The 15,371-nt window shown below is 42.3% G+C and overlaps 1 protein-coding gene across 1 annotated transcript in view; it reads right to left on the bottom strand.

Annotated features, from left to right (window-relative positions):
• The window catches only part of frem3 (Fras1 related extracellular matrix 3), a 30,763-nt gene that overhangs the window by 6,311 nt on the left and 9,081 nt on the right, over positions 1 to 15,371 (bottom strand). Inside the window, exons 3-10 of the mRNA XM_061093613.1 lie at positions 7,215 to 7,361; positions 5,465 to 5,695; positions 5,239 to 5,364; positions 4,799 to 5,050; positions 1,363 to 1,512; positions 1,058 to 1,267; positions 361 to 558; positions 117 to 281 (exon numbers count right to left, since the gene is read on the bottom strand). Of these exons, the coding sequence (XP_060949596.1) occupies positions 117 to 281; positions 361 to 558; positions 1,058 to 1,267; positions 1,363 to 1,512; positions 4,799 to 5,050; positions 5,239 to 5,364; positions 5,465 to 5,695; positions 7,215 to 7,361 (1,479 nt within the window). The remainder of the gene's footprint in view (positions 1 to 116; positions 282 to 360; positions 559 to 1,057; positions 1,268 to 1,362; positions 1,513 to 4,798; positions 5,051 to 5,238; positions 5,365 to 5,464; positions 5,696 to 7,214; positions 7,362 to 15,371) is intronic.

The following is a 15,371-nucleotide window of genomic DNA, read 5'->3' as shown; positions in this document are numbered from 1 at the left end:
GATATCATGTTAATCACAAAACCTTTCACTGATATGAACTGAAAATATCAAGAAACAGAAAAACAACAAGAGTGGTGTGCTTGTTTCTGGGAATCTTAAATCTGTAAACCACTCACTGTCTTTCTCATCTGTGACTGTGACCAGCGCCTCCTTCTGCTCCCCGACAGAGGCTCCGTACGGAGACTTGCTCTTCGGAGATCCCAGGACCAGGCGGAACTCCTCGTCCTCCTCGTGGACGGAGTCATCCATCAGGCTGACCACACACGGCTTCTCTGTCTCACCTGGAGGACGATTGTCAACACAGTCAGTGAAGTGCTGCAATGGAACAGACTTGAAAGGTGGAGAGGAGGCGAGTCTCACCTGCTTGGAAGGTGATGATGGATGCATCGGTGTTGGGCCTCTCACTGTAGTCCATCATGACCTGAGCAGAGCCCTGGCGGGTGTAGCAGCGCACCGTGGACACGAGGCTGATGTCTCCACTGCGGTACACGATGGCTTTGACCTCACCGTCAGACTCATCCACCTTGTAGCTGCCCTCTTTAAACTGAGCCTTCGGCACTGTAAGGACAATAATCAGCTTCTTACAAGAGCATCTATAGTGATGGAATTTTGCACAAATGAGTTACTATATATTATATATTACTCTCTAAGTACACACAGCATTATTGTAGGCAGATATAAGGACATTTCAAAGTGTTTGATTGATCAGTTGTCAACAAATAAAACGGATTTTACTATTTGTAAAGACACTAGTTAATGAATGTATAAATATAGAAACTTTTTATAAATATTTCATAACAGATATTTAAATAATTATAGGTCAATATGTATATGTCTTGTAGTTTGTTATTTTTAAAGGTATAAGAGAAAACTCGAGACCAATGAATAATTACTTAATAAAAACAAATGTATAACACATTTATAACAATGTACTTGTGTGTACTATTAGCTATACGTGTGGTATACTGAGCATTTATTTACTGCTTAAATAATGCTGCTAAATAGTGGGATAAAATACACTATTACCAACTTGCGGATTTTTGTATTTGACACTTACAGTCAGTGACGCTGTCATTGATGGTGATGGTGGTCTTGCTTGGTTCTCCTAGCACAGCATTCATGGGCATCCGTAACACCAGGTCAAAGGTCTCGGGCCCCTCCAGCTCCGGCTGACCCAGATCGTCCAGGATAGTCACTCTGAACGTCTGCATCGTCACTCCGGGAGCGAAGTCCAGGTTACGACTAATGCCGACGTAGTCGAGTCCGGCTGTGGGACGGAGATAGAGAGGAAGGTCGTTGATTAACGAGGCAATATACACAACTGAGTGAGTGTTGTGTTTGTCAAAGTGCGGCTGACTTCACCTTCTGCAGAGACGGGTTCACTCTTTCTGGAGCGCACGGTGACAGTAGCCGTCTTGGACAGATCAGTCCCTGTCCTCCAAACCTTCACCTCCACGTAGCCTGAACTCTCGTCCACAATATACTCTGGTTCCCCAAAGTACAGCGAGGGCTCTGTGGGATATGAATAAAACATGAGACATAGATGGGCAGAGCTTCAAAAACTGTTTATCAACTTGCTACTTGGTTGGTTTCTCAGTAGATCAACCTATTTTGTGGCTTTGTGATCGGGCTCAGACTCACTGAGCCGAGCAACCTTCATCTCTGAGTCAGCACAGGAAGAGAGCTGTCATCCCTTCTATCCTGTCCTCCTTCACCCTTCCTCTCCCATCACCCCATCTCATCTGAGTCCAGACCGCTCCGTCTCAACTCAACGCCACAGGGCTGAATTGAACCTGAACATTAAGGTGTATGCTTGTGTGTGTGTGTGTGTGTGTGTGTGTGTGCACTCAGGATGATGCATGAGCCACAGGAAGTTCTACAGATAGAGCAGCAGATAAGCACTATGGAGAAAGAGGAGTGGGGGTTGGCAGAGACGGAGACAGAGGCAGGGGCAACCTTCCACTTTGCAAAGGGAGAGGGCAAGAATTCGGACCCCTGGAACTCACTGTCAATTCATCTCTCTTCACTAAGGAATAAAGTTTGTTTTCATCACACTCTTTCCAGCCAGTGGTCTTAAAGATCGAGCTGATAGAGCTGCAGATTTGGGCCCAGGCTGTAAACGGTGAGGGGGGGCAAAGGGCAAAAAAGAAAGAGACAGAGGAATCTGTAGGGTAATCTTTGGTTCCAAAGTTGTTATTTATTGCCTGCAAATTGTTGAATAATGCTTTATAGATCAGCTGCAAAACATCATTAAGTTAAAGATTATTGTGAGAAAAATACATATTTACTTAATATCTTACATTTTGGGAATGATGCAGAATTACATGTACATCTATAAGTATCCCCAATAGTGGGTGTTTGTAGTAATTTACCTTGATGAATCTCACAATGAGTTAGAAGAGAAAGGCGTCAGAATGTTTCAAAAGTTGGCATCCCTGAAGTTTGTCAACTTTAATGACTTTTAACTAATTGTCAAAGCATAAGGATAAATAATTCATAAACCACTAATAAAACGGTTAGTTGCAATACTGAAACCCAGTATAAATTATGTCTTAGTAGTAAATGATTTCTTAATAACTTGCTGGAGAAGGTGAAAACTCAACTTTGAAACCATTGAACCATTGAAATATTGTTAATTGCTATTGTAGCAATATAAGCTAATATTTGAAAACTTTAGATGGATATTGCCGTTTAACTGACTTTACTGTGTCCCTGTTATCGACTTTATCACTCCTTTGGTGTTGTTACGTTATATTTAATCTTTAGTACTCTCGGTATTAGTGCTTGAGAGGCAGTGGAGGATCTTTAGTGGATTTATTTAGAAGATGACTGACAGGGCGACAGACAACTGATGAGGGAAGGATTTCTGGCAAACGTTCAATGTCTTTCACCCTCCAAGACAGCTACTTAGTACCAGAGGGGTTGTGTGGGGGGGAAACTAGAGCCAACATGGCAACCTTAAAGATCAGCGGGAGGAAGAGGAGGACAAATACAGTAACAAAAGAGGCCCGATGTTGGCGAGACTCCAAACCCTAAGTTTACTCAGACAGGCAGATGGTTGTACACACACACACACACACACACACACACACACACACACACACACACACACACACACACACACACACACACACACACACATACACACACACACACACACACACACACACACACACACACACACACACACACACACACACACACACACACACAAACATACACACAGAACCCGATTTATGGCGGGGGTGTTACTTCAGGACCCACCAAGAAGTAGCATCACAATAGAGGTTTACACTGAGGATTCTTCTCTTGTCTCTTCACATGTCTGGGAATGCACGCTGATTATTTATACATAAAATGTCAATTGTGCTTCTGCTCCAAATTGCATGGGAGGGATGCTTGTTCTGCGGGAGGGCCTGTCATTACAAGAGGCAAGTGCGGGAAATTAGCTTCGGTGAAAAGTTGGAGGAAGTGTGAGGAAAACAAAATAAAACTGGCAAAAGAAAGAAAGACGAGAAGGACCTTAAGGATTGTCAGAATTTGAGGGGCTACAGTTTGTCAATATTGTTAAGACAAGAGGAAAAAAACACAGCATTCCTTCGCAGGTTGAAAATGGAAATGCAGGTAGTTGTATATCTTTAGCAGCCTTGTGGTGAATACCATCAAACAGAGGAAGAGCGCAAAAACATGCCAGTCATTTGGATTCCCTGCACAATAGTCCCTCTTTCTCCACCACCTGCCTTTTGGACCCGGCAGACAAAGGGATGCCCTGTGTTTCCCCCTGAGCTCCTCTGAATGCCAATTAGGACGGAGGTCGCTGCAGGAACACGGCGAGGTTCAAAGCCCTTTTATCTGTCAGACGTGCAGATGTGGCACAACGTTCGCAGAGGCCGCCGTTCTCCATCTCAATACCTGCCTATTGTCATCGTGTTTCTAACACTCAGCCACACAGACAGACTGACGCAGACAGAGTGTGGTGGATGAATGAGGCAGAGTGTGTAAACAGAGGAGTTATCGTCTGAGCCATTGGCAAAGTTAATGGAGCTGAAAATACAGTCAAGCCTTTGACATAAGTCCAGTGTCCAGGAGGGCTTTTGTTTTTTGGGAGCTGTGGTTACGGTGCTGATTCTATTAATAATGTGCAGATACCAAAATGACAATGTGAGCAAAGAGCGTAACAACAGCACATGACTCCATGTGTCCCAGACCTCATAATTCCATAAGTACCTGAATCCAAAACAAAGACCAACAACCGATATAACTTTAAAACTATATCTGCCACTCCGTCTGTCCATTTATCATCCTTCCATCCATCCATCTGTCTGCTGTAAATAACTATCTATCTATCTATCTATCTATCTATCTATCTATCTATCTATCTATCTATCTATCTATCTATCTATCTATCTATCTATCTATCTATCTATCTATCTATCTATCTATCTATCTATCTATCTATCTATCTATCTATCTATCTATCTATCTATCTATCTATCTATCTATCTATCTATCTATCTATCTATCTATCTATCTATCTATCTATCTATCTATCTATCTATCTATCTATCTATCTATCTATCTATCTATCTATCTATCTATCTATCTATCTATCTATCTATCTATCTATCTATCTATCTATCTATCTATCTATCTATCTATCTATCTATCTATCTATCTATCTATCTATCTATCTATCTATCTATCTATCTATCTATCTATCTATCTATCTATCTATCTATCTATCTATCTTTCTATCTATCTATCTATCTATCTATTTATCTATTGCGCCTCTACTCACCATCATCGCTGTCTGCCAAGATGGTGACCCTGGCGGATGGGAAGCTGGCGCCCACCTGGCCGCCCATGGGCATGCTCAGGCTGATGTTGAAGCTCTCCTCCTCCTCATACAGCGAGTCGTCGATGATGATGATGCGACAGGATTTCTCACGCTCGTCTTTGTCGAACCGCAGCACGCTGGTGTGGTCCTCGGGCCGCGTGATGTAATCGGAGTAGGACAAGACAGTGCTGGGCATGGTGCCGGTGGCCGTGGCTGAGGAAATATGGGAATAGAGATGATACTGGGTCATTAAACAGAAAGACATTGATAACAGTAGCTATCAAAAATGGAGAACATCATGAAGTCATTATCCTTAATGCAGGTTTTTACAATTTGATCTTAGAATATCTGGCATGTGATGTGATTTTGGGCCCTTATCTCTTCCTTCAGGTTCATCTCACCTTGCTGAGTGAAACAAACAACCATGAGTTCCTGGCTGGCGTCTCCCGAGCGTCTCACCGGTACCAGCAGCTCCCCAATATCCTCCTCAATCTTGTACTCTGCTTGAGGAATAAACACCGTCGACTCTGTTTTGGACGACAAACAGATAAAAAGTGTTAAGATCTACTCAAGGTCATTTTTTATAGTAAAAAGTCTTTTGAAACAACTCAAAGATCAGATTCTCACCATCTCCAGGATCCACAATCTCCACTGTGGCAATGTCTGGAAACTCCAGCACCGCCATGACCGGGTCGGACAGCTGTATCTCGAAGGTCTCCGAGATCTCGAACTCCTGGTCGGTGATGATCTTCACCCTCCAGGTCGCTGTGGTCTGACCAGGGTTGAACTGAACCTGTTTCTGAGCTTTACCACGGAAGTCCTTATCCTTCTTGGCGGTGCCATCCTTCGTGGCAATACCTGAGGGAGAGGGAGGAAGATAAGTTTGAGACGAAGAAGAAAAGAAGATTCAGGTTCTGACTTAAGTGGCTGTGGGATTTCTAAGAGCACTGTTCACACATTCATGTCCAAATAGTCAAATAATGGAAATAGTGATTTATTTCACTGGAAATTGCTCACCTTAATGTGAATTTGGAATTAACTCAATATTTAATTAAATTAGAAATCTGACAAAATAATAGCTTCAACTAACTTTATTAAGTTTTTAGTATAAAGTTGACCTCAATACTTAACTTAAGGAGACATAGCACACGTTGGAATTTTGTTATTTTTGAAAAAAATTGGGTCAACAGAACAAACTATCTTTCTTGTTCTCTTTGAGTGAAGTATGATTTACTAAAGTGAGTCTTAAGGATTATTCGTTGGGACTTGTTGACCTTATCAGGAAATCTCTATATGGTAGCAATTTAATTCAGTCTGCCTAATGTGTGAATGGGTGAATGTGTCAGGGAGGAAACCCAGTAACTGGATGTGAGTAAAACAAATGCTTCAAGTTGATTCTGCTGTTATCGTATTGAATTCTTAATATGTTGAACTAATGAATTATTATGAAATTTACGGAACAAAAGAAAATTAGTTGGCACAACTCTTCTGAAAAACGTTAGAGTTTGGGTTGTCTACAAAATTAGAAAAACTAGTGCAGTAAATTATCTTTTCTAATTGTATAGGTGAGAGGAACAGCTTATAGATTTTACCTGTTGTCTGAAACCACACATCACACTGACTATACCTGTATCTTCTAGAACAGAAGAGATTTAAAGTTTCAAATCTGTGTTTGTTTTGTCTCGCCTTATTTGTTCCTTTGCATCTTCAAAGACAGAAGCGAACATGGCGACAGACCGCGTGTGGTCATAAATCTGTTGCCTGCGAGTGTCAGCCACCAACATGGCGACATTTCCATGTGACCTTTCCTGGGAACGACATGTGTTCTCGATCACAGCTCAGTTGCACAGACGAGAGGAAACAAAGCTCCAGTTAAACAAGGAAACAAAAGATTTTTTAGTTTTCTTCTGTTTAACCATGGAGGTGAGGTGGGGACATCCTGCAGCCTTTAGGGAATCTGCACAGATTTATTAATTGAGTGGCTTGACACGGTCGTTTTACAGCAAGTGTGGCCTTTAAAATGACACATAAATTACACAATATAGTCGAAAGGAACAGTTTTAGGGGCAACAATTCTTTGTAAAACTGTCAGTTTAATAAGGGCATGTTGTAAAGTGCCATTATCCTTCGTATAAATTAAGCAGTGACACAAATGCTACAGAAATCCCAGCTGCCTTAGAAAATAAGGAAAAGTTATGATGAAAAAAGTTTTATATAATCATATTTCTGTAACTTCCCCTGAAATAATGACAGGTAATCCAAACATTAATTACAAATATAGTCATTTAATTCCATTTATTTCTAAAAATTCAAGTTAATAATGATAACGATGATTAAAAAAGTAGATTTATTCAGTTCTAAATGTCTCCACACTTACTGACGAAGGAGGTTTCCCCCAGGTATCCTCTGCGCTTCAGTGTCACCTCCAGGAATTTGGCGTCCTCGTCGACCAGGTAGTATTCCTGCTCCAGAGAGATCCAGGCCCAGTTGAGCCGGAAAGGCTGAGGCTTGAGTTTGTTTCCACCTGAAGAGAGAAAGGAAGCTTAATATCTGAGCATCTCATCTGAAAGACCTGCTCAGCTGCAGAAGGAAATCAACCTGTTCAGTTCTTATTAGGAGTCAGTGAGGCGTGTAAAGTGCAATCTGCTTCAGGATGAAAGCAATCAAAAGGGTGTTTTAATTCTGGAAGGGAAACATGATAACTTAATACCAGGGCTTCCCTAGAATTCCCTTCACAGGGATTCAAGAGGAGTTACTTTGCTTCCTGTTTCCTCTGATTCTCCACCGAACACCGAACTCTGTGCACCGTCGGCTTATGGAAAAAGTCCGTCAGAGTTTATTCTCCTTCATTAATGAGCGGCCCCTCTTGTGACTCAGCCTCATCTTGTCCACGCTCTGTTGCTATCCCACTCCAACACGGTAAAGTGTGAGCTGCTGTCTGCTCTGATAGTGACCTCAAAAGGCGACTGTAGAGACAGACTGGTTTTTGCCAGATTATTTCCCTCCTTCAAACTAATGTAACCACATAGCTTTTATTTCCCAAAACACTGGAATATGGTAATTTTATAAGGGGAGCTCCAACACTATCATCTTTTAAAAATAAACTTTTAGCTGCACCTTTCAATAGCCTGGTTAGCTTGTTTACATATATGCTATTTTACAAATATATTTTATGAATAAATATTGTATTTTTGTATTTTCAATCTATTTTATATTATTTATTATATTTTCCCCTTTTTTTTGGTTTTATGTATCTTATTATTTTGTTTAATCAAACTTAATCCTCACTTTTTAATTTGTGTGATTCTTTTAATCTGTGTCTAATGTTTATCTATGAAATTTGTCGGAAGGATGGGACAAAGAAAGAACCCAATACATTTTGGAATGGATCTTGACAAAGGTACTGATGTGATCGGTGCTGCTTAATGGAATTTAAGCAGATGGTTAGAAGGTATGCACTCTACTCAGGTGCCCTCTAGGTTGCAGGAACCCTTCATGTAGTCTCTCTTCAATATCTGTGAGAGAGGCCTCGCTTGTAAAACACACATCTGAACCAAACACTCCACATGAATCATCCGCAGCTCAGCATCACCCGTCACTGAACCACATCTTTCGTCCCAGTCCTGTCCTTAATCCACACTATCTCATGACTCCTGTAATCCCTCAGACTGTCAGCTCCGTTCTGGTCACTGACTCGATACTGACTGCTTCAGAGATATTTAAGATTATGGATTCTGCTGGATAACATATATATTTTTTGAACCACAGCGGTTTAAACGTCTTATCCTCCGGTGAGACCAGCCTGGTGACCTGTGACAGGGGAGATGTGAAATGGGTCAGGCTCAGAGGGTTCTTTGAATCAGGTTAGAGAGGGTAGTCTCTCTTTAGTCCTGCACGGCTGCTCACACTCACACCCCGTTGACCTAACTCTGTTCAAGACACTTGTCGGGAAGAGGGACCTTCCCCGGTTCAGAAACATGAGTTTAGCAATCACATGCTCCAGGCATTGGATCCTTATATTCAAAACTAATAATTTGCTACGTGCTGAGATGCAGATCATGTCACAGAAATTAAAAACCTGAATGGTGAACTTGGCATCATTTGTCAAAGGCACATGAAGAACAGCGTAGAGAGGAGCTTCTACCCGTCCACACAATACACCGGCATTGAGCTCAGTTTTGCCTCAGTGAGGAAGAATGAAGCTGCGCCCTTTATGCTACGTGAGTGGGGAGAATGAAAACACTGGGGGGTTGAGTGTGGGTATTCACGATGGGAAAGGGGCCACTTCTTCAGGCCCACATGTCAAAACTGAAGCCGAGCACAACATGGACGAACAACATGTCACCAAAAAGCAAAAGCACGATCAGGAGGATCTGATAAGGATGAGAGTTTTTATTTTGGGAAGCACCTGGAAAATGTGAGGATGGGGCAGAAAACAGGAAGACCCGGTTCCATTTCTTCTCACAAAAAGACAATTATGAGTTAAAATATTCAGAAATCATCTCTGTTATGACCCTGAGGTAGTATGAAATGTTCTATACCTCAATGTATGTGCTTTAATCTACTATGTCGTGGGTCTCTCTCTGCTATGGTGATTGTGTGTGATGTGCTGCAGGTGACTGAGTGGATGATTGACTGTGAGTGTGTATGTTTGTTTCCATGGAGCTGATTGGTTCCAGCCTCCAAACATGCAGGATAAGGCTCATGTGGTCTCTTCCCATGCCACTTCCAGCCAGACTGCCAGCTAGAATTATAACTTGTGAAATGTGTTCAGATCTGTTGCTTGATGTATCAGCCTGGGTTGGGGTGGTTTTAAATTAGGAGTTAGGTTAGTAACTTGTCTTTTAGTTCCTTTAATTTGTGTAGGTAAGTTAAGGTTGTTCGCCTTAAGGTTGTTTTTGTTTGTTGTCTTTAAATGAGCTGTAATACTTTGTTGCTGCTGGTTCTTGGGAGCTGAGAACAGGAGAGACTCATTCATCATGTTGCGACTGGGTTTTCGCCTCATTTCTGTGCATCTCCAGACAGACAGACAGACAGACATATGAATGTAAGAGGAGGAGACAGGGAGCAGCAGACTCCAGCGGGCACACCCACCCTCGACCATGCTCAGGTTTCCAACAGTCACGGCTAAAAATATGGGAAATGTATCATGTCTGCTTTTTGCTCGCCCCAAATTCCTCAAGTGTTGATACGGGACATGCAAGAATTGAGTTTGGAAAACGGGTGCCTGTCGTTTTGAAACTATAGAGTCGCTATTCTCTCTTCAATTAAGAAGGTTCTGACTGATGAGACTTGAACTGCACTCGAGGAGGAATCCAGTTCTCGTCTCTACATTTCAACCTGATGCACGAGCTCCGATAATGAGATTGTTTCTGTGCAGGAGAACGTGTGTCCTGGCGCTCGGCCATGTTCTGAGCTGATACGAGGAGAAGTTTAATCAGCAGAGATTACAGAGGATTATCAAAAGAACACGGGCGAGACAAAAAGCTTCCTCTGTTTAAGGTTTCTGCACTGAAGTAAAACAATGGAGCTTTTAAGAAATTAGACCTGAACAACACAAGTACTCCATCGTTCCTGAGGCACAAATTGAGCACTGTAACTATATAGCAAGAAATTTTCTTTTAATTGATAAGAAGGGAAGTAAAGAGTCACTTTCCTTCTTCCCAACAGTTGTTGGATTTTGAGATATGGTTCAAACAGACAAGTGGAGCATTGACTGATTGTAAAACAGAGCTGATGAAGTGTGTGTGTCACATTGAAAACTGATATGTGTGAACTGGAGGCACAGGTGTGATGGGACTTATGTGAAATGACATAAGGGGGTTTGTACGTCTTCCACCATGGCCGTCAAATGAAAACATGTTCGGGGACTTTTCAGTGGCTTGTGATTTAAGAAAGAAAGTCAAATTGTATCTATGTGTCATTTCAAAAAAACTTACATTTAAGTTTAAATTAAAAATCCACTAGTTCCAGAAGTTAATTTGTATTGCATCAAATTGCTCACATTCACAAATATCAATGCCCTACAAATGCCAGATTTTTTTCAACAAGATCCATGACTTAATCTTGCAATGTTAATGTTAAAAAATCCTGGATCCATCCCTTACTTCAGATAGACACCAAAATTGAAAACATTTGTCGTTGCCTTACATCCCATCCTCTTTCACCAGGTTTCCTCGAAATCTGTTCAGTAGTTTTTGTGTAATGCTGCTGAAAAACTGACATATAAACTAACCAACAAACAGACAATAGGGGTGAAAACACAAGGTAGTAACCACTGTAGTCAAAGGACTGAGGAGATGGGAATAAATGACATCGGCCATTTTCTTGGACCTGCTCAGTGGATTTAACACTGTGTGGACAACAGGTGCTTTTCTTTTTCTGTACAAGCATCACAGCAAATAACTTATGTCCATCATCTCTTGTCCTGATTCAATGTGCTGGTTTCAGAATTCACTCTCATCCCCTATAAAGTGATATAAAGTCACATCACACATAAGTATCGTCCAACACAACTATGGAGAAAGGACTGGGCTCGATGTCATCAAAGGAAAGCTCTTTCTTTGTCTTTGTCCGTCTGTCTCCGTCCCTGTCTGTGTCTCTGTCTCTCTCCCACCAGTCTCCCATAGAGTGACAGCTGTACACCCCCCACAGCCATCTCCAAGTTCCCCTTGCTCCCTGTGTCGGCTTTGTTCTCTCAGGGGTTGAACAACCGAGAGGGACAGCAGGCCACAGTGTGGGTGGGCCAGGTCTATACCACCATGGTATGCCCCCCACTCACCCCTAGCCCGCCTCTGCATTGTTCACGCCAGTGTAAGAGAGGAGGGAATCTCCCTTTCACCGACTCCTATTGAACACGGCGTCAGACACCGAGGCTGAGGTTGGCATGAGTCTCAACAAATCAGAAAATAAACAAGATGCCTGACTTCACAGAGGGAGATTCTCCAGAGAAACACTGACAACGTTTTGAACTTCAAGACCCCGGTCGAAGAAACATAGCCGCACACGTAGAAATCCATACATCTGCTCTAACGTGAAAATAAACATGATTAATGGTCTGATTTATTACAATATTTATGACACACATACTATATTGGACTGGTCATTAAATCCAATACACTGTCGCTGCCTGCCTCAGCTCACATTTCCAGTAGCTTTTCAAACTGACAATCATCGTGATTTTCTGCTTGGATGAAAAGTTTGATGGGCAGTACATATTTCTAAATGTCCCTGTTAGCAGCTATTTCATCAATTAGCCCCCTTGTGATTGATGGTAACAAATGAGGTGGGCGGGGAAGGAATATTAAGGAAGTAAGATTTTGTTTTGGAACATTAGTGAAACCAACAGATCCAAACCCCTACACACAAAGCAGTTTCCTACAAAGTGGCTCTTATTTGCTCTTTTGATTCAGAACTTCCTCAGTGTAAAAATGTGACACAACCTGGATGAAGGAGCATCGCGGCTCGGAATGACTCAGCTGTGCTTCACATAATTTCAAGTATCCTTCATCCTGCGTCATCAAACCAAACATCAACACAAGTATCCATGACATTACAGCCTCAGGTTCTGTGCAGCGGCGTCAGCGGACTGCAGAATCTTCATCAGCTCATATATTTACACAGCAGTGCTGCCTGCACCATATATAGATGCAGGGGGGGGGGCAGTGGGTCAGGAGATATCACTGGAAAGGGAGGTCGACATGAGGCTTTGACGTCCACCAACATGATGCAAGGAGGAGCAACCTTCTAAGAATACCTCCATCAAGTGACAAGCGTTGCCATTATTGCATTTCCTCATTAATCATCCTGTTGATATATAAATACAGGGGAGATTCCAGGTAGCTATGTTTGGTATTTGAATATGAGAGTATTTTCAAGTATGTTAAGTATTTATTAGACGTCAAAAGTCTATGTTTATTTTGAAAAAGTAAAAAAAGAAATAGTAAGAACTTGGCGCAGCGTCCTCTCTTCCTTTGGAGCAATTCATGTTATAAATTCTGGACGACCGGATGTATTAATAACTGTGAGTCCTCTTCCTGGACAGTGGCAACTTGCGCTGTCAATCAACACATTACAGAGGAGAGCGGCTGCTTCGGTTCAGGATAGTAAAGATCTCAGGAGGATGTTGCAAATCAGGATTTGACACGACCTCTTTGACCTTTGCTTTTGCATGGTGACACAGACATTTGCAACAGTAGAGCAATCTAATCAAAGTGTTTTACTGAGATTCATCGTCTTTCACCTCGATAATATGTACATGAATAAAGGAGAGAGGAAAGAAGATACGAAAAGAGAGGCTAGGGATATATACCAACAATGTCCATTCATGTACCATGCTATAGCCCAAACATGTCAAGTCATGTAGCCTGCTCAAGATTTATCTTCATGTACCGACCGCACTCCACCTGCTGTCTGCCATGCCCCATTAAAATCGACATCAACCTAACAGGCGAATAATTTTCTTTCCTTCCTTCCTTGATGCCGACTTGATGGATCCAGGATTCTCTTTCACTTTCTTTAACACTGGAAGATTGTGAGAGCTGTTTCTTTATTTTATTTTTGCATTTTTACATATTTTCCATTTTACAGCTATAGTTTTGGATTCACTCCCCCGTTAAACCCACAAATTACATCCTCATGGTCACTGAAGCCATTAGGATACATACCCTGGGATCCATGAGTGTCTTCACTATCACAAATGGTAATCCATTCAAAAGTGGTCAAAATATTACAGTCTACAGCAAACTGCTCGTTCGGCTAAAAGCAAAAGGATAAAAGCGAGAGTAAGAGTAACTCAATGAGAGCCTGGCTAGAGGCGGCAACAGCTTTGCCATATGAGAGCAGATAAGAATAACCTCTGTAGCCATACATCATAACTCCAAACCTCAGCTGCCTTTAAAACCACATAAATATAAAGAAAGAGGACATAACACAGAGAACGAGTGTTCATTGAAAAGGATCGGAGAGAAACCTGGGCGGATGGAAAAGAGAAGGAAATTGAGACAAGGTCAAAGAGATGAACACGGCATAGGAAAAGAATAGCGATACCCAAAGGGGTCTTAGAGCTGGGGCAGGAGGGGGGGGGGGGGGTGAGAACAGAGCGTGTGGTGTGGTGGAGGGCGTCCGAGAAGCCTCAGCTTCTCCAGGTCAGAGGGGACACAGCGAGTGTGGCACCAGGAGCCAGTAAATCTCCTGCTGACTGTTGACACGGGTGACATGCAAGATCCCACAGTTAGGAAGTGGGGGTGTAACATGGCTCTGTCAATCAACACACACTTGTACTGTGCAGCAGGAGACTCACACTGTACTGAAGAACATATTCACAGTTTCTCTTGCTGTTTTTAAATCATCGGTATCATCGCAGCCTGTTCTCCCAGAGCAGGTAGCTCCGCGGTGGAAGTCTGCGGGTTATCAGGCTATCTGAGAGTGGCTTGGGTTTCTGCAGAGCTCGGAGTGGGGTGACGGAAGACTTTGAAAGGGGATCCCCCCCCCGAGCCTTCCCTCTCACGTACACACCTGTCTGCCCGGGATACCACTGCACTTCCAGGCCCGGCTCTGTCTGTGGCCCTGGAGTCTGGAGTCTCCAAGGAAGTGCATTCCTCTCCCGGCTCTGTACGATCACATAACACTCAACCCACTGGGGTCTATGATCCCTCCGGAGCTGGGAGACTATATTGTTGCGATTGGGGGGGGGGAAAGCACAGAGGCTGATTCAACTTATTTGAATGCAGAGGCTCTGCTCGGTTTTATTCCTTATCTATTGATCACAAGAGTTTGATTCGTGTTGCAATGAAAACTAAGACTATCTTGCACTTGAGATTGGCAAGATTTCTGAAGACATATACATCTGACGTAGTGCACTGGTTTTGAGTCTTAGAGACCTACAGGTGTCCTAACACGTCTGAAAGTACGTTTGGGTTTCCTCTCTTAGCCTGTGGCTCACTGGCCCATGTCAGATGAACGAGGATTTATGTAAGCTGTGTACCCACTTGTAAAAGCAAATATATTGCCTGAGTATCCCATACTTTGAAGGGCCCTTGGGGGTTTCTGACCTGTTCACTTGCACACAGGTTAATGCTTTTGCCATAGAAATTCCCAGCAGACAGCGAGAATGACCCGAGTCAGTGGAACAACTGTTTGTGTTTGAGGTCACCGCCAGATCATTCCTGCACGGTAAAGTTTGTTATTCTAAGTATTTTACAAGAATACACAAGTACAGTACTTTAAATCATAAATAAGAGGCCAAAACTAAAAGAATATTGGATACATTAATTTCGATATAATTACTACTTTATTGGCCTTTTTTCATCATGGTTATCAAACCAAGAAAATAACAATGAACATAATTAAAATAACAATTCAGGATAGAATACTTCAAACTCCTTCACCTACTTCACCAGCTTTCCCACTTTCTAAAATAAGGGTCTCTTGGGTCATGAGGAGTCATATTTTCAGTATTAGCTTCTTAAGTAAATGAAAAATTCTGCTGCTTGTCTCACCTGCTTAGGAAGTAGCATTGTAAGTGCTAAAATCA

This window comes from Limanda limanda, chromosome 2, assembly GCF_963576545.1.
Source record: "Limanda limanda chromosome 2, fLimLim1.1, whole genome shotgun sequence".
NCBI lineage: Eukaryota > Metazoa > Chordata > Actinopteri > Pleuronectiformes > Pleuronectidae > Limanda > Limanda limanda.
This window is presented reverse-complemented; position numbering and strand designations above follow the sequence as displayed.